This window comes from Athene cunicularia (assembly GCF_003259725.1).
Source record: "Athene cunicularia isolate RWA chromosome 1 unlocalized genomic scaffold, athCun1 chr1_part1, whole genome shotgun sequence".
NCBI classification, from domain to species: domain Eukaryota; kingdom Metazoa; phylum Chordata; class Aves; order Strigiformes; family Strigidae; genus Athene; species Athene cunicularia.
In genome coordinates this window covers 21,427,760-21,451,768 of record NW_020799091.1, presented here as the reverse complement: position 1 = coordinate 21,451,768, position 24,009 = coordinate 21,427,760, and the positions used below count along the sequence as shown (strand labels likewise).

General features: G+C 38.0%; 2 protein-coding genes across 3 annotated transcripts in view; one reads left to right on the top strand and one right to left on the bottom strand.

Annotated features, from left to right (window-relative positions):
- The first annotated feature begins 597 nt into the window (after positions 1–597).
- Positions 598–12,962, top strand: SLC46A3 (solute carrier family 46 member 3). 2 transcript variants are annotated; one of them, XM_026859530.1, is made up of 5 exons: positions 598–5,684; positions 6,315–6,442; positions 6,867–6,950; positions 8,384–8,540; positions 10,256–10,585. In XM_026859530.1, the coding sequence occupies exons 1-5, from the start codon at positions 5,599–5,601 to the stop codon at positions 10,341–10,343; spliced, it is 543 nt and encodes a 180-aa protein (XP_026715331.1). In that variant the 5' UTR covers positions 598–5,598; the 3' UTR covers positions 10,344–10,585. The 2 variants fall into 2 exon arrangements, with proteins under 2 accessions (XP_026715331.1, XP_026715321.1); XM_026859520.1 differs by having other exon boundaries at positions 602–6,442; positions 10,256–12,962.
- A 2,396-nt stretch (positions 12,963–15,358) lies between these two features.
- The window catches only part of POMP (proteasome maturation protein), a 15,376-nt gene continuing 6,725 nt past the window's right edge, over positions 15,359–24,009 (bottom strand). The window contains exons 3-7 of the mRNA XM_026860384.1: positions 22,599–22,741; positions 21,683–21,743; positions 19,440–19,541; positions 17,482–17,575; positions 15,359–15,869 (exon numbers count right to left, since the gene is read on the bottom strand). Of these exons, the coding sequence (XP_026716185.1) occupies positions 15,802–15,869; positions 17,482–17,575; positions 19,440–19,541; positions 21,683–21,743; positions 22,599–22,741 (468 nt within the window). The 3' untranslated portion in view covers positions 15,359–15,801. The remainder of the gene's footprint in view (positions 15,870–17,481; positions 17,576–19,439; positions 19,542–21,682; positions 21,744–22,598; positions 22,742–24,009) is intronic.

Here is a 24,009-nt window from a genome sequence, read left to right as displayed (position 1 = left end):
TAGTTTGTACGGGAAAACACATTCTGAAGTTTTACAGCTCCAATGCCAGGGCATGCTCCCTCTGTTGTGTACATCAAGGTGGGTAGAAAACAGCACAACCGTGGATCTGCACCAGCAGGACCTTGCCTGTAGAGCCCAAGCATGTGCCACAGCAGCTGTTCCAGCACAGACACAGGCCACTGCACCTTTCCCTGACACACGGCACCAGCAATGTCAAACTCAGAGAGGATGAGATGTATTAACCGGAGACCAGCTGGCAGCTAAAAAATGTTGCTTGTACACACCCTGACAAGCCAAGAGCACGTCGAAAGGGGACAGCTACAGTAACATGACAGTTGAGCGTGGAAAACACGGCAGCAGGGAGCAAAATTAACCCGCAGCTTCCTCCCGGGCCCGGGCAGGCTGAGCCCACGGGGCCCGCTGAGCGCCGGGCAGCGGGAGCCCCGCGTCCACCAGAACGGTGTCAAACCAGGCCCCGCTGATAAGGAAGATCCTCGTTGCGGAACCAGCCACACCAGCCTCCCTGGCCCGGTAAACACAGCGACAGCAGTGTCTGGCACACGGCTGCTCGGGGGCTGTCTCTTATAGATCGGGCCCAAATCGGCATTGGGCTGACATTACAAGGGGGTACCACTGTCGGCTTCTCTTTGCAGTAAGGGTTGTTCATGTGCTTATGAGCAATCAGTTGACTTTGTGACTTCTGGTGTTCTTTGTAACTATGTGAAGTTTAGCACATGTCCTGTAATTTTCAGGAATAAGATCTAGTTTAAAATACGTTTATTTGAGAGGAATTGCAAGAATGAAGAATGGGGGGGCTTAAAATAAAAAATGTAATTTTCAAATATGAAAAAATTTTAACGGATCTTTTCACAGTCAAATATATAATTGATGGTTTACCATTCATAGTGCTTGTATGCCTTGTTGAAATACAGACATCAAGATGAAAGCATTCCACGGTCCACTACATTTTTAGCGCTTTTTCATAGTTCAGCATGCTGGATAGCTAGTTGTTGATGGGAATCTCTTCCATTGCACTTCCAGTCCAGTTTTAATGCTACATTTAAGCAGAGCTAACTATGGGCTACCAGCAGAAGAGATGATTGTACTCAATTTTCCTTTCCCCTCTCTGCCCATTGCTCCCCCTCATGTGTTGTATCTCACAGTTCTGCAATTACAGGTTACAATTTGGATTTGATTAGGGCACTCATTCAACAGAAATCTCATAGCTTTTTTTGAGGTTTTTCCTTTTTGACTACTGTTTTTTTCTGAAGCAGTGCACTGCTGTGACACACTCTGTAGCCACATGATTGCTGTATCTAACATGGGGCTGGCAGAGGGAACACATTTCCACAAGTACAACAGAACCATCCTGGCAATGACAACTGGCAGTTAGGTTGGATTAAGTGGAACATTAACCACTGTAGGGTCAGAAAAGTAGATGACTCGGACTATAAATTACACAGAAGGTAGAGTTACGAAAACAGTCAGCTGGCGTTCGCCTATGCTGCTGAAAAGGTGGCACTTGGAAATTTTTGCTCACATCCCAGATTTGAATCTCTGATGTGCTGCATATGCACAAGACTGAACGCTTGAGCTTATCTGCTTCATTTGTCATATATAAAAGAGATTTTTTAATGGTACTTGCTTCCATTGAAGATGATCAAAGAAATAATTTAGGATTTTTAGTGTGGGGGTGCTTTCTTCATGTGACAGAAGCCAGTCTTAGTAGAAGGAATGTGAAAGTAAAAAGTTCAACAGAATTATAGTCCACCATGCCTTCTGGGCTAACCCATCAGCCAAGGAGGGTAATGTATGCCACCATTGGAATTGATTTGGAGATAATAACCAATTATTGTCAGAGAAATGTTCATATGTTACTCCTCAAAGTGTTTTCCTTCGTATTAGCTCCCTGTTTGGTGCTGCGTATGGCCATTTTGTCATATGGAAGGAACAACTCTCAAGAAAGCCATACATGGTGCAGACAGTTCTAATCGCAGAGCCCATCGAGAAACTTACATTTCACAAACATTTCTGCACTCTGTATTTACTAGAAACCCCTCAAATTCAACCTCATTTTCAAATTGAGATCACCTATGTTCAAGATATAAGACTACATATTTCTTTTTACAAAACACTGAAGCAGGGTACTTGGTTTCAGCTAAAGTTTAGATAACGTCTCAGATTGATGTGGTGGTGAATTCACAAATTACAGGTGTTTTGGCATAAAGGTTACAAAGTATAATTAACTTGATATTTGAGAACATGAATCCTTCAAGACAGTAGTTGAATAATGGCCAACAGAACTTTGTTTGCCTTTTCTGCCAGATTTCCTTCCCTCTATTTAACTGATTGCCAGCAGGGCATGATCTTTTCAACAGTTATGCTCTTGTCTGGATGTCTTGCCTGCATTTTGATACCACACTTGTTACATCAGAATGTGAAATGCTAAAAACCCCCATTAATTTCAGTGGAACATGGTCTGTTGTGCATGGGCCTGTGTATGGGCCAAAGAGTAGATTCAGAGTAGATCTAGTAACTCAATCCCAAGTGCTTTCCTGAGGATATGTGAATTAGGTGTTCTAGATTTTCCAAGACCATCCTAACTGACTTATATTTACAGATGCTGTAAATTTCGCTGTCAGGAGTGTTCCCAACAGGCCATGTTTGGCATTGACTTTTAGAAGAACGCCTCCCTAAATAGTTAATTTAGTATAAGTCCTTCCATTCTGAGAATGGAGAAGCTTTATCCTCATCTCACCTATTTCAAAGCAAAACATAAAAGGAAATTGAAGACAAAAATCACTTGGAGCCTGCAAAAAAGTAGAATATAGTTCAAAATAGATAGTCTTTGCAGCATTTTGATTATTTCTTACAAATTGAAGAAAATTAGTCATTTTATAATAAAATTAGTTCAAAGGTAATTTGAATACAGGCTGAAGCATTCCAATCACTGGCTCAGATAATTCTTTTTTTTTTTTTAGCTCAGAAAGAGCTAAATTAAACATTATTTATCATTCATCTTACTTATTATCCAATCCATGCTTTTTCCTTTGCTACTCAGTAATATTTTTTAATTTTATGAGCCTTTCAGTTTATCATGTCCTGTACATTGTTCAGCCTCAGGCACTATACTTCTCTATTGCTTTAAACCTTATCCAAGTGAATTGCTTCTTCATTTTCATTTTAATTTTGAAATCTTTGATTTTAAGAACTATGAGCATTTTTTCAGAACCATGACCAGTTTTATGAACCATGAGCATTTTTTCAGTGAATTTGCGGGTTAAAAAACTAGACCTTTGTCTTCAAATTTATGTAATTCCATTGATTTTAATACAGTTACATGATTTTAAAGCAGCTGTGAATTTGACCTATCATTTTCTGTATTCCTTTCCATTGACTTTATAAAAACATGAAATCAGTAGTTGAGTGCTTTACATGCTAAATGAAGTTTTTCTTTACTTTTGTCTCTTAGTCTTCTCCTCAGTAGACAACAAGTCATTATGTCAGCAAAGTTATGGTCATTTGCACTATCTGGATGTGTAGCCACATTCTTTGTTTTGCACACCTACTTCCAAAACACTGAAACCCAAGTCTGTGGTGTTTTATTCCTCCAGGTTAACACTTCATTAGTTTTGTATTGTATGGTTAATGTGGGTTGAGATGATATATAACAACATGTAGTTTTATGTCTAATGTATTAGCATTCTTTGACACTCATATCTTTGAACCTGATGATGCTGGTAAAGAAGCAATGCCTACAACTACATAGAATTCTCTTTGTCTTGAGGGAAGGAGTTGAAAGATCAGAATATCATTTGCCATCTTGGTTTGTTCAGTCTTCATGGTTTTGACCCTTCCAGGGTGACTACAGTGCTGCCCAGTGGACAGGACATCATGAATCCTGAGGTAGTCAGACACCATAAGGGAAGACAGTAAAAGACTCCAGAGTGCTGAGGATCTTGAGGGCTGGCCTTGGGATCAGTTGACTTTTCCTCTTGCAATAAACCCCAGCATCTTGTAAACAAAGGAGACTGAACTAGAAACTCATGGTCTTTGGCTGTAAATAAAAAAATAATATTAATATGATTTTATAAAGCATTCAGCAGCTTTTAAAATCGCCTAAAGTACATTCCTGGAAATTCTAGGGGCTTTTTATCTTTTGGATGCTACTCAGTGGGGATTAATGTTAGCTACAGAGGAAACACCTGAAACATACAGATGGCTTGAATACAGGCTGAGAATGGCTTGTGAAGACTAACACGACTGTACCTGCTACTGATTGAAGAGTGCAACCCCTGCCCGAGACAGTGCGATACCTCATACAACCTGGAGAAAACTTTTAGAGTGACATTACTCTCTGCATCTGAAAGTTTGTCTTAGAGAGTTTAAAGGATTTGTGCAAATGAAGTTACTTCCTTTCCCCCTGCTGCTCTTCTGTCTGATCAGGTGGTTGTCTTTGAAAGGGCTGTTGCGGCTGCTGGCTCTCAAGCCTGCATTTATACATTAAAAGCAAGATCTGAATTAGCTTGTTGAGCGTCATTTAGCAGCTGGCTTCATAAGAACATAGTGGGTTTTTTAATTGACTTTTCTTCAGTTCTTTTTTCTGAAGCCATTCATGTTCTTTTAACTGGTTGGTTTTTAGCTATGTTTGATTTTTATACTTCTGTTAAAAAGAACACAGGAATTTTTCCCATAATGGATGTTTACAGGTTATTGTCATAGTGATAGCTGCTGTTCCTTATGTGAATACCTGCTGTAGCATATCTATAGAGACATCACTGATTTGGGCAGTTTCTGAATTCAGACCTTTGCAGCGTTTTATAAATCAGTTATTTCACATATCTGTGAGTCAGTATAATTTTTAATGCCGTGTTTCACATTTTTATTATTAACATCATACATTGGGATGTCAGAGCAAATTCTGATCTGTTTACTTGCATAATGTGCTAGTCAGTGAATTGTTTCTTGTAACTCTCAGGAGGATTATTTGTGAGGAAAAATGATCTGTGAGTAGGGAGCATGGGGTATGTTCCTCAATCAAAGACTTTTACTACCAATTTCTGAGAGATTAAAATAGGCCCAGTGTCCTTTTGCCATACCCTGCACTGAAGGAGACACTTCAGTATAAGTACCAGCTCTTGTAAATGCCTGTTTAAAAGAATTGTTCTCTTGTCTCCACTGAAACTTCTATGTCAAGAGTACTAGTAAGAGTGTATTTGAAGAAATAAATTTTGGCTTAAAAAGTAACAAGGGATGTTTGAGGAATATTGAAGATAAAATTACTAAAGCAGGAGTCTTTGAATAAGCAATTCTTTTGTATTAATGATTACTGTAATATAATGCATTCTTATAAACATACAGTAATGTACTGTACTTTATTATAGTACTGTCATTTAATATTATAAAATTCTATTCTATGTATTATGTTTTATATTAATATAATTTATAATCGATAAACATACTGTGCTATTCATTATATTGCATGCTCCTCATGATCTAAGTGTGATTTTTTTTTTTTTTTTTACAATCTTTATAGCATTTACAATTATTTTTGTTTTCTCTTCACAGGAAGTTCAAGAAAAAACCTCTGGTTTTAATATGCAGTTGGACTTAACTGGGGCAGTTCCCAGCCTTATAGTTGCCTTTGTGATTGTAGCTAATGGGGATCGCCAGGGACGCAAAAGATCTTTAGTTTTTCCATCAGTGGGAGCTTTGATTGCTGATATTTGCCTCACTGTAATATCGTACTTTTCCTTGTCACTGTCTGTCCTATTTGTGGTTGCATTTATTACTGGACTGTTTGGGGGTATGGCAACTCTCCTTGGAGGAGGCTTTGCTTTTATAGCAGATGTGTGTCATGATGAGAAGCAGAAAACAACACGAATAGCTGTGGTGGATTTGATTTTTGGAGTTGTATCTGGATTGGCAGGACTGTCATCTGGCTACTTTCTAAGAGGAATAGGCTTTACATGGACATTTCTGATAGCATCTCTGCTTCATGTCATTAATATTATCTATATTATATTTTTTCTGGAAGATACAGTAGGTGTATCTGAATTCCAGCACGAGGCACCAGTGTCCTGGAAAGAACTTCTTAGAGAGACATTTTCTGGAGTGTATGTGCTTTTTAAAACTGCCCCTTATAAAAAGAGAATTTTAATAATTTTGTTACTTTTTACATTTATGACTTACTTATTTACTATGATTGGTGGAAGTTCACTTTTTACACTGTATGAACTGGATGAGCCACTTTGCTGGAATGAAGTTTACATTGGATATGGAGCAGCTGTGTTCACTTCTGTCTCTCTGACCAGTTTTTTAGGAGTTTACTTATTTTCTAAATGTCTCAAAGACATTTATATTGTCTTTATCGGGATATTTTCTTACATTGGAGGAATGATCATGGCTGCCTTTGCCAAAACTACCCTACTCATGTTTTTAGGTGAGTTCAGAATCAGTTGTTCCATGGTCAATAATATATATATGAATATACTGCTATGTTAGGTGTAGTGAGTGCAGTTGGTAGATATTAGATGTACCATCTTGAAAGAATCATAAGGAGGTAAAATACAAAGTTGGTTGGACTGATTTAGGATTTAATTAAAAGATTAAGTGTGTGTAGAGAGAATGGAATTACTTGCTTATGATTTGGGTTTAGTACCATAGAGATACATTGCATTTATTAATTTCTCTGTGCTTGATTAATTGTGTCTCAGTGCACTTCTAGTTTGACTTTTCTGTTGCCTTTTAGTGTTTTTCGGGTAACTGAACATTCAAAAGTATATGACTAATTCAGTTGCAATATATTTATAAAATCCTGGATTTTTATTACTTCAGTGTCTCATGACTGACTCACTACTTTACAGTAAGAGTGCCATCTTTGTTCTGCTTTATGCCCATTCCTGTTCTCCGATCCATGCTGTCAAAAGTGGTTCTCACTGGTGAACAGGGTGAGTAGAATTTGTTTTTAAACAATACAGTAATATGGTATTTCAGAACAGAGATACACCAAGATTACCTTTAAACAAACAGATACGTATTGTTATTTTAAGACTGCTTTTTTTTCATGTTCCATATAATATGACCCTGTGTCATGGTATTAATACCTTTTGATTCTGAATTTAATATAAACAACATTGTGTTTAAAGACTATTGCAAGTTTCAAGCTTCAAAGGAAAATGAGAAAATAAAATAAAAATAAAGATCATGGGGAACCTGAAGCAGAGGAGTGCTCAAGATTTATACACGGGATTTCACAAGTGCTTCTATGTTCACAAGATTTTGACATGTAGAGAAAGATATATTTCTGTTATTTAGTCAATGTTACACTTAATAATTTAGAAAGGTGGTCAGCCCCCAAAGTACTTGAAAACAATTAGAGTTGGATCCTGAGCTATGTAACCAGCTTCATGGATGCCTGTGACTACTTAAACGTGTCCCAAAAGGTATAGCATATTACTTCTCGAAGTCTTTTCCTTATGGAACACAGAAAAAAAGCATGTCAGGCCTCAAAATTTGACTCTGGTATCCCATATTTTGCTTTTGGGGAGCATATACTTTCTAAAAGCATTCTCCTGAGTTACTTGGGTTTATTTTTTAAAAGACTTATCTTTATACACTAAAATAAAGATCTGTTTGTACATAACTATGCCATTAACATACACCTCCATTTCTGCAGTTTCTTGGCATTCTTCAGGGCTTCAGCTACTTGAGTAGTTTGATGCAGGAATCAGGTTGCCTCTTACCGTCCTTTTCTGCATACCTATTGTGATTTTGTTTATGGTCCCATGAATATGGATGCGGCTTGGGAAAATGTGCTCAACAAGACACTGGTGGGATAGACTGCCACCCCAATGGGTAGTTCAGTGTACAAAATGTTGTTTCTTACTTTTCAAAACCGAGGACATGTTTATGTGCTGAACCATCGGTCTTTGTTGGATCAGAGCCTTTTTTGCATATGAGAGTGAAGATTAGAGAAGGAAGAAGCAAGAAAGGGAAGAGTGAGAATCGAGAGGAGAAGTGTAGGGGGTAAAGGATGGAGATGTGCAGAACATGATTAGTGAGGATGAACAGTTTGAACTTCATGTGATAAACAGATTCAAAAAAGTAGGTATGGTGGCAGAATAGTAGCAAAGAAAAATAGTTTCCATCAGCAACTTTTTGGTTTTGTTTTTTTAAAATTTAAAAAACACGTCTTTTGTAGGAGTCCCCACAGAAAGGCACTTCGATAGCAAAGACATACAATACTCAGGCACTTGTTACTTACATGCTTGCTAAAATACTGTAGATAGATCTATCAAAACAAGTTTTAAAACCTCAGTCCTTTGAAGGGGTTTTAGTTTTATTTTGTTTTGTTTGTAATTCATCCATTTGTTTTTGGCAGGTGCTGTGTTTGCTTGTATTGCCTGTTTAGAAGTTGTGACCGGCAGTATTTCACTTTCGGTTTTTAATAGTCTCTATGCAGCTACTGTTGCATGGTTTTCAGGCTTTAGCTTCCTCCTGTCAGCAGGCCTTTGTCTAATTCCACTGGCTGTCCTGTGGTAAGTATAGATCAGGAGGGTGCTTCTGACTGCTTTTGCCAGTAATTTCTGTTCTGATATGAGTTGAAGATGAATGGTTTAGTGCAGTAGTTCTCAAACTTCAGTATTTTCTACTGTGCTCTAGTAACTCTAATTTCACACTTTTTCTCTCTTCAACATCTACCCCCCTACATGTTTGTGGGCTATTTCCCATCATCAGTCCCATTCTGGCCTTGATCCAGCTACCTCCCCTCAGCTTCGAACTCTGAACTTGTCACCGAATTCCCCCAAACTGAAATCTACCCTCAATGTATTATACTACTAGTGGGATACACCATACCCCTGACTGCATGTGTATGCCTTCACTTGGTTTGAGACCTTTACATGGTCTTTCTTACAGGAAAGCCTTTTGACAAAGAACAAAAGTAACAGATCACTGGAAAGACATGAGCTTAATTTTGCAATCTGAGCTGTTTTAGATGGTAATGAGGATTCACCCAGTGAATTTAATGGAGAGCTATCTGTCCTGGTCCTTGTTCATGGGTACCTTGTGACCCAGTGCCACTGAAATCTGTAAAAGATCAGAACTAGCTTTAAGGTCTATATGAATAAACCTTTAGACATGATATAAAAATATGCCTCTGTAGTATTTGCATATAATCATATCTAGTGACCATCTAGTAATAGTGACAGTGAAATATCATTATTCAACAGTATTCACAAAAGCAAACTTCACTTTATATTATTTCCAGTGTAAATTATATCTTTTTAGGATGCTGGAACATAGATCTAAATAACAGAAGGATCACTTTACATTAGAAAGGCTTATATTCCAGGGAGGGAAAGCTGTTTTCATTAAGAGGGTCGTACTCTTGCTGGACACTTGCATCTTTTTTTCTAATGCATAAACTTTACCTCAGTCACCTTTTATCTCTATATCAGCTGAATTTTAAGTTTCAAATAGGCAGCGATAACACTGTAGATTTAGAACATTTCACATGATTTCAAGTCTGTGCCTACTTCACTACAGTGTTTTTACAGTCTATTCAGAGAAGCTGCACTAGTGGTAACTTAAGTCTAAGGCAGTGATGGGTCTCAGACCTGAGGGAGTTGAAGCAAAGGAGTCTTGTATGTGTAGAATACTTTTCAGTAATGTAATAAAAAATTGAAGAATTCAGTTATATTAACAAAGGCCCAGTGTTATTAAATTTTATTAAGGCTTGTGTTATTAAGTAATATTTTTAGTTTAGTTCAGTGCTGTATGGTAGAGAAAGTTTCTGTTAAGAAAGCACTCTTCTGTGCAAAAAGTAACAGATATTTACCATCAATTAGTCCATCCTGCAGTCAGGGCTGTAGTCCATCACCCTAAATTTTTGAAATTTATTTTTCATTTCTTTTTGTCATTAGTGTCTGAGATACTTCACCCTTTGAATAACCTTCTTTCTAAAACCTTTCTTTTGAGAGTATCATGCAATGTTACTATTTGAGAGCAGAAAGCACAGTTCTTCTAGTCTGTAATAAATTGGGCATTGTGGTTTAGTAATTATCAAAGAAAGCAGTAATGATAGTGTCTAACTTGTGTAATAAGTGTTGTCTTTGCTTTTGTTTACTAAATATGACAACAGCTTTGTGCCACAGAAGATGGTTGTAACAGAGCTATCAAGTGTGTTTGTTGGTGCTGAATCAGTATGCTCTACTTATCAGCTGAAGATATCTGTCTTATCTGTGTTTTACAGCTGGCTTCTGTGCACAAGCTGGAATGGGGAGGACTTGGCTCTGCTTGTACCTGAAGAAGTATCCAGCATAGAGAGCGTTGATAGTTGAACAAAGGATTCACCTACCCGGGTTTTCTAATCTGACATGCAGTGAGACCGTTGTGTCATAGAGACCATAGAGATAACACAACAGTTGCAGATGCAATCTCAAAGTGGCCCTGCAGCAATAAGCACTAAATTGGTAGCACTCTATATCCAGTCTCTTTTTAGCACTTGAGTAAGGCTAACTCTTATACTTAACTATGCACATAGGCTGGCAATGGAGATTTTAATGCTGCTTTCAGCATGAAGAAAAAAATAAGGTAGGATGATACTCTCTTTCCACTTACCCCTTCTCAAGTTTGAGAATGTCAGCTGTGGATTGTGATACATCTTGTATTATTCTAAGTGGGGTGACAGAGATAAGCTTATCAACTCAGAGGGTGCTGGCAATTCTGCTGAAGCCAGTGGAGCTCATGCCAGCTGAGGATGCAGTCCACTGTGTACATCTTAAAAGGCCTGTCTGAATGGTGAAGCCCCCCAAAAGGTGTTTTTTTCAGAAGGCAACCGAACTGGAGGCAGTACTTGCACCTGCTGTAAGAAGACACTATCTGTAGTTAGCAGAGAGTGTTTGTGCAAGTTTAATGTATGATGTGTGGACCTTGCCTATGACTTAGTTCTTAAAATGGATTTTCACACAGAACTACTTAGGAAATTTCCAGCTTGCAGAGTGTGAAGTTAGGCCTATGCCTACATTTTGCAGAGGCCATATTGCACATTTATTTTTATCATTTTTCATATATTGGGGACTGCATACAGACACCTCTATTTTTTGTCCCAGAGATACTTGTTTTCTAGTCAAGTCAGCTGTACTTAGCTTAAGAGTTTCTTCTATTGAAAGGCTTTAATAGCATTTCTTTTCACTGGATCTTTGATTATTTAACAAGCCTGAAATGGGGTGACCAAATCTGAACCATGCATCTAATGATCTTGCAATGAATGCAGCATAATTTATGACCACTTGAACAGCATTTCTCATCTTCAAAGCACTTTATATTAATAACCTCCTTCCATAATAGATATGATCCTCCCTGTTGCAGAGAAAGAGAAATCAACAGCGAGGACAAATGACTTGCCCAGGGCCACAGTGCAAACTGGTGAGACCGACAAACCTAGGAATCAGTTTCTGCATTGACTCTTCACCACCTTGCTTTGAGATCTTTAAGCAGAAATTATCCAGCATATTAGCTTCTGAGATGCACAGCAGAGCAGAATTGTAAATATAACACGTTAAGGAGCACTCCCACATGGGCTTTTGAGACAGTTTGACAGCCAATACTGTTCAGATCCCTGAAAGTGCAGGTAGGTTGACTCTCATCCCCTAAAACAGATTAGGTAGAGAAATAAAAATAACGTAAAGTGGTTGACGTTTACAGAAGGAAAAATCTAGGAAAGCAATTGTGATGTGGGAATTGATTCCACATGCACACAGCATAGGATAAAAATGAAGACAGAATACGCTTTATAATCAACGATCTGCTTACAGCCTTTAATAGCCATCATATGAATAGAATACTTCTGCAGAACTGCTCAGTGGTACTCCACCAAAGTGTTAGTACCACATCATGATATTATGCCAGCAACCTAGTCTAGTGGAAGGTGTCCCAGCCCATGGCAGGGGAGTTGGAACTAGATGATCTTTAAGGTCCCTTCCAACCCAAACAGTTCTATGGTTCTGTTGTAGGTCCTTTTTGTTTGAACGGCACCATTACTTCCAAGCTATGTATTGTGATCACTGAGAAGTTTGGAATAGGGTTTGAGTAAGGTTGCGTTTACACTATCCAGGAGACCACTACCTACCCGTCACTGGTGAAAACAGTGTCATCTATCCAAGCAGGGGGAAGGAATACACAGCTAACAGCTATTGCAAGCTCTTGCACTTCTGTCCTAAACTACCAAGGCTGATGTTGGCAATTAAAGATCATTAGCTTTTCCTAGATAGTTTAGACACTGTCTAGTAAATAAAACTGTTTAATTCTCCTCCCTTGAGGTCCCTAAGCTGCTATCAACTTGTTGGAGAAGCAAGCTAAGTTTTACAGTAATCACTGGGTCCAAAACAATGGGTACTTTTAGAAAGATTAAGAAAACACTGATGTGAAGGATTCCAACACAAAGATTACATTGTCTGCCTTGCCTCTTCATTATGCAGTTATGTAAGGCTTTATGAAATTAACTGTTTCACACACAACTGCCTGGAAGAAGTAAAGCAAATTAAGAAGGTGGTGTGTATGCCTTCACTTCCTCTTCAATACACACCTCTGCTAGCACTGGGTAGGAACAAAACAAGCTATTCCACAGTGGCATTTTGTTTGTCCAAATGAGAACAAGCACCTCACTTCAGGCATGGCTTTGTTATGGTTTGATTTTGCAGTACAAAGTACTCGCTGTTTGTAAAGTATTTCTGGTAGACACAGCATTTAGAACTGGTTGTGAGTTCAGGTCAACACACATGAAGGATATGAACTGTGTTTTTAAAAAAGTGCCTAGCACTGTGCAAGGTGAGGAAATCACATACTAATGCACTTCAGATGATTAAATCAGAATCTGCCAAGTTTATAATAGTTGCTCTATTTGTATGTAAGTGCAAATAATTTTGACATAAGTTAATAAGTTTGGGTTTTTTTAAACTGTGCTGTATGTGTAGTTCTTGCTTTGTTTTTTGACAAATGGCCAATGGGATGACTGGTGGAGGAATGTTTATGTAAACAGAAGCAGCAGCACTATAGTATCACTATTTTTGGTGGTCATAACAAACAGCAGTGCAGGAAGATGTGCTTTTGCCTCCCTCCTGCTCTTGAGGAGAGGAAAGGATGCTGCCCAGAACGTCAGCCCTAAGAGGAGGTGGGGAATTACAGAGCAGGCACAACATTGCTGTCTGCAAGAAGCCAGCATGGGGGCTTGTGGTGCACCCAGACAACCAGCAGATCTGCAAGTGCCTTCCTCCTCTTGCCCAGGCTGGGTCAAGGCTGGATCTGTCCGAGCTCCCCTTGCCAGCACACCTCACTTGGCACACCTTCCCAGGCTGCTGCTTGCAGTGCTTGCTTTACAGAACGAAGCTTGTAGAAGAGGGAAGGGACTGGGCCAGGAAGCCCAGTCCCCAGCTCAACACACTGCAACACTCCACAAGTATAACCCTTTTTATCTCAGAAGCACTTTGCCTCAGTCCTGTTTGACTCCCATTACTTTATTAACAGCATAAATTCTTGCACAGGCCTCTTACACATATCATTTACTTCCCAGCCTGGCCACCCCCTAAAATTAGCTTCCTTACAGACATGATGAACATGCAACATCCTTGCTCTGAATATGGCTTCATCTGACCCAAGATTATAATGAAGTAAACTAATTGTTGAACAAATCCACCTAGAAATGATGTCTGGACTTCTAATCTGTGTCTGCTCTTTGCTGCACTAATGAGAAACTCCACTAAGTTACTTGTCTTAATGTAGTTTTGCTCAAATAGCATCCATCTTTCAACCAACACCAGAAGAGGATGACCAGCTACATATGCTGAGGTGGGGAGCTACATGGTACCAGTAACTGTGTACCACTGTGGGATGGCTCCCTGTTTTCTGGAACAGTGCTGGAAGAAAGGCAGACCTGAAAATACTCACCTGTGTCTTAATTTGTCCCAGACCTGGCAAAGTAATCCCCCAGTCTTTCTGGCCTGAGACTAGAGCAATACAAAGCTTACTGAACCACAAGCTTGCTTTATAAGAAAAGTTTACTTTTGCTTTATACAAAACTGCCAAAAAATTTGTCAATTATAAAATAGCAGTCAATTCTGATGCTTCATTTAAAGTATATCAGCTCACAGAAGGACCAGGATAACTATGGAAAACAAAATAGTGAGAAGGTCTACATCTGCATGTTCAATTTACTGATCCTATGTTTAACCTAAGGCAAAAAATAAATAGCTTGTATTTCATAGCACAAGCACCTAATGTCTGCAACACTCAAGTGAAAGACAGAATTAGACACTTCTTAAATGAAACAAGCTTAAATATAAAACCACCAGTAAAGTATCTCATACTGTGTCATATCTTTGTTTTTAATCTGCTGCAGTGTTTCACAGTAGATGCACATAAAAGCACTGTAAAATTTACAGGACAGAAGCTAGAGGCTTTTGCCCACATGGATAGGGACTTTGTGGTAGCTTTAAGCACACTGAAAAGCAGAAGAGATACTTGGGGTATTGAAAAGAGGTTTATAGCAATACTTCTGCTAATATTATCTACAAGAGAACACTAAGTGCACTTCGCAATTTAACTAAGTCATTAAAACCTGAATAAACACAGTTCCTGTCTTAGAAATACTGACTCAAGCTCCCCACATACAACATCTTTTAAACCAGATCTTTCTCCTAATATGTCACATAATATTAGATGCCTTGGAGGATATGACACATGCACATGTATGACATCAGGAAACAGTTGTTACGACTGAATTTAATAACACCTTCCCACACTTTAAAACGTATATTGAAGTATAGGTGTCTCAATCTCCCTTAATTAAGATCTGATTTTGGTAAGCCCACAAAAAAAAAAAAACAACTTCTGCATTTGTCATCCAGTACCACTGTATCTTCATGGTCTCACTTCAGCTGTTTTATTACATACTTTCATAATTAGGCATTGCATTATCTCCAAATACTAAAATACCTAGATCCAGGAGTGCTCTTTTGCATTATGCTCCCAAATGGATTTTAAAAATACCTCTTTAAACCCCAAGTGGAACTTACTTCTGCTCTCAGAAACCAGAATATCCTCTCAGGGACACCAGTGGAAAAATTCAGACCTTTAACATCCTTCTTACATTAGTACTTCCAATTCTACACAACAGCTTAACAGCTTGCTCATAAAACAACTGCCAACAAGAGGGGATAAAATGTGTATAGCAGGATTCCACTGCCAGTGCAGAAATTAAAAAGATCTTTAAAGATACTGCAAGAAAAAGGAACAACACATTTTGTGTTGTAGATAAGAAGTTCTTGATTTACGATTAAATATATTTTGGAACGCAACAGCATTTATAGCAAACTTTTATTCAATAGCTTAAAAAGTGTATGGAAATTTTCATGAACAAAGTTATTCAATGGAAAATACCGTCTTTTCCCCCTTAAAAAGTTCTTCTGCAAGAACATCCATTAAATTACCTACAGTAATCAGATTTAAAACGCATGGGTATTTTTTGATTTCTTGTATACACATATAGCATTTCCATAGTAAAGAAGCTACTGTCCTGAGCAGTGTACGAAGAGACATTAAACTACCTAGTTACAGGACATTTATATAATTGACAACAAGCACAGAACAATGTATAGACTTTAAACATTTAATGTGCCTTTTCATCAAAGAAGGCAAATGATAACTGTAGGACTGTTTAACACCGAGTGTCAATTTAGTATCATGTATTTATATCTGCAGTATAAAGACACGCACAAAACATTTTTTGTGGAGTACATTTTGTTACAATAAACCAAGCTTGTATTCCATCATCATGTGTGGTTCTCCCATAACCTCACTCTGTGAAGGATCTGGAAAAAAAAATAAAGTCAACAGCATGAGGCTTTTACCAAGCTACAGAGACAAGCAGTAACTATATATATTTTTTTTTCTCTCCATTCTAATGCTTAGTGCAACAGTTAATTCACTGATTTTTGACAGTGTTGCACAATGCAGGTCTGTAACTCCTAAATATCCAAAGTAATTCTCAGATAAATACATCTATAGTGAAACAGTGTTTCATAAGGACCCACACACTTTAAAACCAACCAGTTCTACATAAACACAATCTCCTGTAGCTGATTAAGTTTTGCATTTAAAAAAAACCTCAAGTCTGAGTGAAGCTCTTCTCTCACAGGTGCCCCACATCTCTTTCCAGTGCAACTTCTCTCCACAATAGGAGCTCACACTCCTCCCTTCTGTTAGCTGGGACACATTCATAGTCTATTTCCCACCTAACTGCCTAGTTTCACAGAAATTCTATGCCCTTAAACATCTCTGAGATTTCCTCTGTTCTGTAAAGGATGCTTGACAATTGCCACTGTACTCAAAGGTTATTAAGGAATGTGCAGAGGACACAAGAGAGAACAATACTGACAGTATGAACTTGATTTCCACACAAAAAATAAAATGAAAAAAATTAAGGCCAGAAAAAAGGTTGTGACTGCAGTTTGGAAGAAATACACCTTTCTTTATGGATGTATCTGTGTGTTTCCCTTCCATAAATAAGTCATATTAACACCTCTGATTCCTCTACAGACACCAACATTTTGTAACCCCGTTCGAGATAAATGGAACCTTAGCAAAACCACTTTCAACCCACTCACTCCTTAGCACTCTATAAAGATGAAACAGCTTGTTGTGAGCTGGTAAATAACCAAATTCCTATAAATTATGTTTGACATTACCCCCAAACCACAATAATCTAAGATTCTTTCCCTTGCTCCATGTAAATCCATCCCAGAAAATAATCCCAGATTTACCTCATGCTTCTAGATTCCCACTTATTCCTCCATTATTTCCAGTTTTCTATCTCCCTGGCTTTTTCCATTCTCCAATCCCATTTCAAAATACCCTCTGCCTCCTTCCATGTCCTTAACTACCAGCTAGAAAGAAAATTATTTTTTTTAGCCTATGTTCTCAGGTTTATTCTATTTCACACAAACTAACTGTCCATCAGTATCCCATCACACAATCACAAACTATTGAGTAGTTTAAGGGAGTCTTCCCCTGCCACACCTCTGGTTTAGTAGTTCAATATCTCTCCTCTAGCCTTTCTTTGGTTTTAGTTCTAGAACTTCTAAAAACTTTGTGTCTTTGTAACCTCCACCTGTCAAAATCTGCACAAGTAGTTCAAAAGCTTCTGGGGAAATAGGCATACAATATTAAGTGCATAATCTTCTACTTCTTTAGAAACCCAGACTACAAGCAAATACTGGCTTACTCAGTTATTTCAGAGTAATTTCCACACAACACCTGAACCACATTTATTTCTTCTTCCCCCAGTGCTTCTTTGCCTTTAGGAATTCAATTTTTTCCTCCTTATTTTTGCATTTCATTCTCTTTTTCCATAAAGGCCAAGAACTTCACAAATCCCAAATTTTACCGTTAAATGTTTCGTAACATTCAAAACAATGTCTTTACCATTAAGGATATCCTCAAAACTGATGCATTCAGCATTTCCCCTCAGAGTATCCAGTGCTATGTTTGAGCTGTGAAGAAATGGGAGACGCTGGACCTGTAAAAAGACAACAAGAGGTCAAGTTCCTGCAAGTTGAAATTGGGGGGGGGTTTATCTGGATTGCTCAGTCTGAAGTGACTGAGAAGCTACATGTAAAGTCTCTTCTTCCTTCAAAAACAACAGTGAAATAAGAGAACTACTGGCACACACAGACAGACTGGCCTAACATCACCATCTTCTATTATTTATCTCTGTTTTGAAAAGAACAGCCTTTCACTAGATTTGTATCATTCACTGCAGTGTAGGTACTACAGCAAATAGTGTAGTTAAAAAAAGTAGGTTTTTTCCTTCTCTGTTACCACATAAAGGTGGGGAGGCTCACTGCAACAAACACATCTACGCCCTTAGATGTGTATTGGGCAACTGACATAGAATGTGGTTTCCAAACACTGTGATATAAGTTTCCTGCATCTCTGACACAAGTTGGGAATGAAATGAAAGAGCTATATTAATTTTCACGTCTAAATAGAATCCTCCTTGCAAAAAATCTAAATCATAATTATTTCTCCGATTCCCACCAGTTCTTAAGCTTTAAGTTCACTCCCAGTCACTTTCAACACTCTCTTCTCTACCCTTTACCCACAGTATTACAAAAAAATTTTCAAGGGGTACATGCAGCATTTAGATCCTAAATATTTTAAGAATGGCATATCTGTACTCACAATTGCATTCACTACTAGTAGTGATACTTCAGTTATACCATGAACATATTTTACAACCATACAATTACCATATAGCTATCTCTACACAGAAAATACTTCCATAATCACTACTGATAGAATTGTCAGAAGTTCAAATACATTATTATGGTAAATATTTTAGAAAAGTGAAATTAAACCACAAGAGAACTTGTATATGTAACCTGAAGTTGGGGGTGAAAAACCTTCTAGTCACCATATTTCTCCCACCCATCCCTCAAGAATACCTGAGGCGACACACCAGCAGGATATCCTCACCCATCTCATTTTCTGCCACGCGATAACATAAGTTAGGAAATAGATTTTTCCTCACAAGACAGCATAGCTGATACCAAATGATGTTTTCATACATCCTGTTTGACTTCCACATCTTTGGGACTAGTGATTTCTGCCATGTTTAATGCAGCTCACTGCATCCATTTGAAGGGAATATAAAATTGCTCCAACTCACTTGGAAAAACAACTCTTTAACAGCTTGACAAATTTCAACAAGCCAAGTCTACTAGGACCAATCAGCTTTCTATGCTTCCTAAGGGACAAAGTCAGCCTCCCTCCAGTTACTCTCCCATCTTAAGAGATAAGAAGCAAAAGGAGACAGACTCAGCTTCCCAATTAAGAGTTAAAACCTCTGAACTTAACTCCATGCAGATCTCCCCTCATCTTAGAAAGAAAGGCTGTGGAGCAATAATAAACACATAGCAAATTCACTGCTTCATGTTTCATATTACATCTATGTCCATTTCCAAATCACTACCTGCTTCAGATTCTTAAGTCTCTCTGGCCTACAGATTCAGAGATTCCTTCCCATGAAGGTCATACGTTCCACAGAGGAGCATTAAAGTTTAGGAATTAATATTCAACTCCTCCTGCTTTTCTCTGAAGTCTTACAGGAAGTTTGTCCACCAAAAACCTTGAGCAGTTACCACTTCACCAAGTAACCAATAAAAGAAAGGTAGCTGAAAGGCATATTGATTGTTCTGGAAATGATTAATTGCAGTGTTTGGTTTGTTCGTTTTAAGAAAAACAGCAAAATAATTTCTTTTGAAAACATAAGATATTTCAATAAAGTAAGATGCCTCTCTAAAAGCATGTTCCAAGATTTTTTACATTTTTTTTTTTTTCCAAGTGGTTTACGTTGTACCAGTTGGGATTAAAATGCCTACCTGTTTCACTGCTCTGAATTCCATCTGCAGCTTTAAAGGTGCATGGAGTCCTTGAATATTTCTCAGCGTGGCAAAGTTTGTTTTATCTTGATTTAACTGGAACTATCACAAACAACATTGATTTTTATTTTTTAAAAAAGTTACTTTCAAGTACAGCCATAGAAGAGATCTGTGACATCCTACTTAAATGAACATTCTTATTAAATTTATATGTAAAAATCCTGCAATACTGTCATGTCTCAAATGTCCATGAAACACAGCAATGCAGCAATATTTGTTTTATGAAACTGAAATTGCTTTTTCCTAGATTTCATTACAAATCAATAGTAGCAATCGTATTTTGTAATTTTTGACAATTAACACATGTAACACCACCAAGTGGTGTAATTTCGCACTGCTTTGCATTACTACAATATTATCAGCACAAATTGGAAGCTAAGTCTGGTTTAAAGAACACAAGCCTGAAAGTCACAATTGATGTTATTCTTAGCCATCAAAGACTCTACTTGAAAACACTTGAAATCCTACTTGATCAGAAGTAAAGCATAGCACCACATATACTCCATACGATTCCGAAAAGCAAAAGAAAGCTCATAATTTTACCAACTCTCTAAAACTGATCAGTAAAACAAAGGAAATCTATTTAGTAGAGGATTCTTTTAATGAAAAAGTGCTGGCACTCAATACTGAAGTACACTTATGCTTAATGTTAAACTTGAGTAGTTCAGTATCCAGTCTCACATCTGGTTTCTATAGTAGTGACTACATGCCTGTAATGTTGACACAATACAATACTGTAAATGAAAACAAAAAATACAAATCTCTTATGTTGAAACCTGTACTCAAAAAGCCTACTAGTATGAGACTGTCATCCTGTTTATGCTAAGGGATCTCAAAAACCAACAGGAAAATACAAGTCAAAGGCATAGCATGCATTTTCTTCATAACAACCTGTATTGAACACTCTTCAATAGTTAGCAGAAAATACCATTTATACACCTCATCCCAAACTTACAATTCTCGTCAAATTTTTTTTCCATTTCTTTTATTATATAAAGGTAGGAGTCCTTATCTGGGTAACTACAAGTGCTACATAATAACCTACTGTCTACAGCAGTAAAAAACCCCATGGAAGTCTTTTCCCATTCAAATGTACATAAAAATAATTCTTAAATAAATTGGCCATAAATGTACAGAACAACTAAACAAACAGTGTGTGGAAAAAAAACAATTTAAAAGTTTCACATACTTCTTAGGTGATCACATTGTCTATTTTAATTACTTTAATTCTGTGCATTTTTCTCTCTCTAACATGCAATCTTTTAATTATACAAGTTTCATACAGCAACAGACTTTGGTGAGTTACAGCAGTCAAATGTGGAAAAAAACATCGACAAATAGCTCTACAACGTTTACAGTGTTTATAAATAAGCTCATGAAGTTGGTGTCACATTAACATCATCCTTTTAACTGAAGGCAACACTAGCACTGGTTAGAATTATAGTATATTAGACATTGCATTCAGACCTCATTATGCTGCTTAGTTTCGCAATTTGGAACATTCTATCTAAATACTGCCTTTTTCGGCACATTCTGTTACATCAGATCTTCTGTGCTGACAAAACAGGCACCAGAGACAAGATTCAGTTCAACCAGATACTTAGCCAAGGCTGTCAGTTCAGTCTCCCTTTACCTTCAAGAGTGGCCTGGCAACAACAGGTTAAGTGGTCCACAAGTTATGACTAAGCTAGACAATATTCCATAAACTTTAAACAAACTCTATGTGTAGAATTTCTAGATAGGATCGAGTAATTTAATGAAAAATATCCATGTGTTCAGACTGGAAGTCTGAAAATGAAAATATATGGTAAACCTATAGACAAAATGGGAGGATCAGCCTTCCAGAAGCGATATGTGTTCCTTCCACCTGACCACAGAGGCTGCATACACAATTGGCTTCACTTTTAGAGGACTAAACCTTACTAAACCAACCCTGACTTGGAAGCCCACTTACATATCTGAAGTGGAGAGAGTCACAAGTGCAAGGCTGACATTAAAGAAATTTGCCAACAATGTTATTGGCATGAATAAAATGTTACTGGTTTTGAATATCTTTATTCTGTTAAAGGCAAGACCCTGATCATTACTTGCTACCACACAAAGCAGTCCAGATAACCACATTGTTAATTTAAATTTCATAACTAGTTAAGAGTAAAGATGACTACATCTGATGTTACACTTACATTTTTTTCTGACAACTCCAGTGGGTGGCTAGGCAACAATTCATTTTTCACACTTGTAAAGCTAGAAATACAAAGTAAAAAAAAATGAACTTCAAATTAATTGGGCTATTGTTTTTGAAGTTGCATTTCGAAACTAATCTCAGATACAAACATTAATCCACAGAGACACAATTAGCACAGTCTGAACTACAAAAAAACCCACCAACTTAATAGCAAAGCAGCAAATAAGACCTCTAACTACAGCACTAACAGAACAAAAATAATTAAGATTTCAGGCATCCTTTTTAACTTGTTTGACAAACAGAATGACAGTTTTTCTTCCTTGACCCCCTTCAGAAACAGAAAAATATCAGTAAATGAAAACACTATAGATTTAATTATGTCCAACCTACATGATGTCTCCAAGCTTTTGAAACTGAATGTTTTAGATACCTTCACCCCCTAGTTGTATTACCCACATTTTAAACTCCATGAACTTACTCTAGATTCATTATCCAAAACACGTATGTAGTCTTGCACTCATTTAAAATGGCAAAACCTCAAACCAGTTTTTACTATATTAACTTTACTTTTTGTACCAATGCTGACATTTTCCACAGTGCTATTGCATATTCACATATGTGTATATTAAAACTAGCATGTATTTCGTAATTATGAATACTTTGCCATCTCTTCTCTAAATAGCAGTATCACACAGGTAGAAGTCCATTAATATTATCTACTTCTTTAAGAGATGTTTCACAGAAAATTCACAATCGAAAGATTACGATTAAATACATGCACTTCAGGATACAGCTTTTGTAATACATCTTCCAAGAATCTTCTTTAAAAGACAACACTTAACAGGTATTTTCTTCCTGTATCTGAAGTTTGACATTGGCTATTGCACAATTCAACAAGAAAAAGTAAAGCGTACCCTCTACGCAGAAGATCATGACCTTCAAATGGTCCTGAAGCTGAAAATTCAGTAATTGGGATACTATCCTTCAAGAGAGAAGCAGCGCCTCTGGAATTCTGGAAAAAAAATAAATTGAGAATTACTTTAACAGAACCAGACCCCTTTCATACGGGCCATCAGGCCAAGCAAACGAAACAAAAGTACTATTCAGAGACTCCTAAAACCACGCATGTACAAGCCCTAGGCTTTGAAGTCTCTTTAAACAAAAAAACCCAAAGCAATCCTTTACACAAAAACACAAGCCCCACACTAAATCATAATTCTTTCAGAGAGTCTGATAACAGTTAAAGGTACTGACAACACATTATTTGGATCCAGCTAAACAGTGAGACTTGAAATTAACCCTTGTTCATTCATCCCTGGGCTGCAGGGCTGGAAAGGAAGGAGGCAGGCCATGCTCAGCTGACAGAACAGAAAAGAACATGCCTGAGCATTCCCTCGTTTACTTCAATACAGACACAATTAAGTATGATCAATTTGATTTTATCCATGGCTTAAGGCTGCCATAAAGAGGACAAGGTGTATTCAAGTGGTCTAGTATGCCAGTTAACTGAAAGAGCAAAGGAAAAAACAGTAACTTGTAGCAGAAAACCAAAAAAAGCACACCTCCACAGACTTACTAAGTCAAGTCATCCTAACCTAGATCACTAATTTCATGCTAAATTGCCTGATTTTATTTAAGTGATTTCAGGATTATTCATACAAATTGCTCCACAAAAAGGCCAATGTATAATGAATTCTGAAAGGTGACAGCAATGAGCTGTTCGAGTTTCCTCCAGCGGCACTGTCAGATCCAACAGAAGATTCATGCTTATAGTTAAGGTCTTCTGTACTAACGTGTTGTCAGTATCTTAATGGCTATTAGAAAACCCTAAATTACCTGTTATTGCACACATAGAAAGTATCTATCTAACAACCAACGTACTCAACACTGACCAGACCTTTCTGAGATCGCTGTAAGTGAAAGTGCTAGAGAGATACGTTACTTGGATGAGGTGACTAGAGGGAAAATCAAAGCCAAAGTCAAACTTAAGTAGAAAACCGTGAAATATTCCCAAAAAGCAACGCTCTCAAGCTACGCCAGTGCCCAATCCATCATAGGGGGTCACACCACCGCAGTCCCCTCAGAGGACCGCGGCGTGACCTCCCGCCGCGAGAGCTGTCGCGCTGGCTCCGGGAGGCTGGGGACCACCGGGGCTCCCGGTCCCCCACCCCCAGGAGAAGGACTCTAACTGCAGCCACGCGCCCTTCGCGCCCTGCCGGCCCGAGCACCCATGAGGATGCCTAGCGGAGACAGACCGGCCGGCGCAGGGGAGGGCGAGAGACGCCTCTCCTCTGGTGAGGGCCCCCGTTCCTGTTTAACTGCAGC

What these genes read in the sequence shown, in the direction of transcription:
- SLC46A3 (XM_026859520.1), top strand. Translation starts at nt 5,599, where the DNA reads ATGCAGTTGGACTTAACTGGGGCAGTTCCCAGCCTTATAGTTGCCTTT. An exon ending in TACCCTACTCATGTTTTTAG is followed by an intron (nt 6,443 to 6,866) that starts GTGAGTTCAGAA and finishes ACTACTTTACAG; the next exon opens with TAAGAGTGCCATCTTTGTTC. An exon ending in GGTTCTCACTGGTGAACAGG is followed by an intron (nt 6,951 to 8,383) that starts GTGAGTAGAATT and finishes TGTTTTTGGCAG; the next exon opens with GTGCTGTGTTTGCTTGTATT.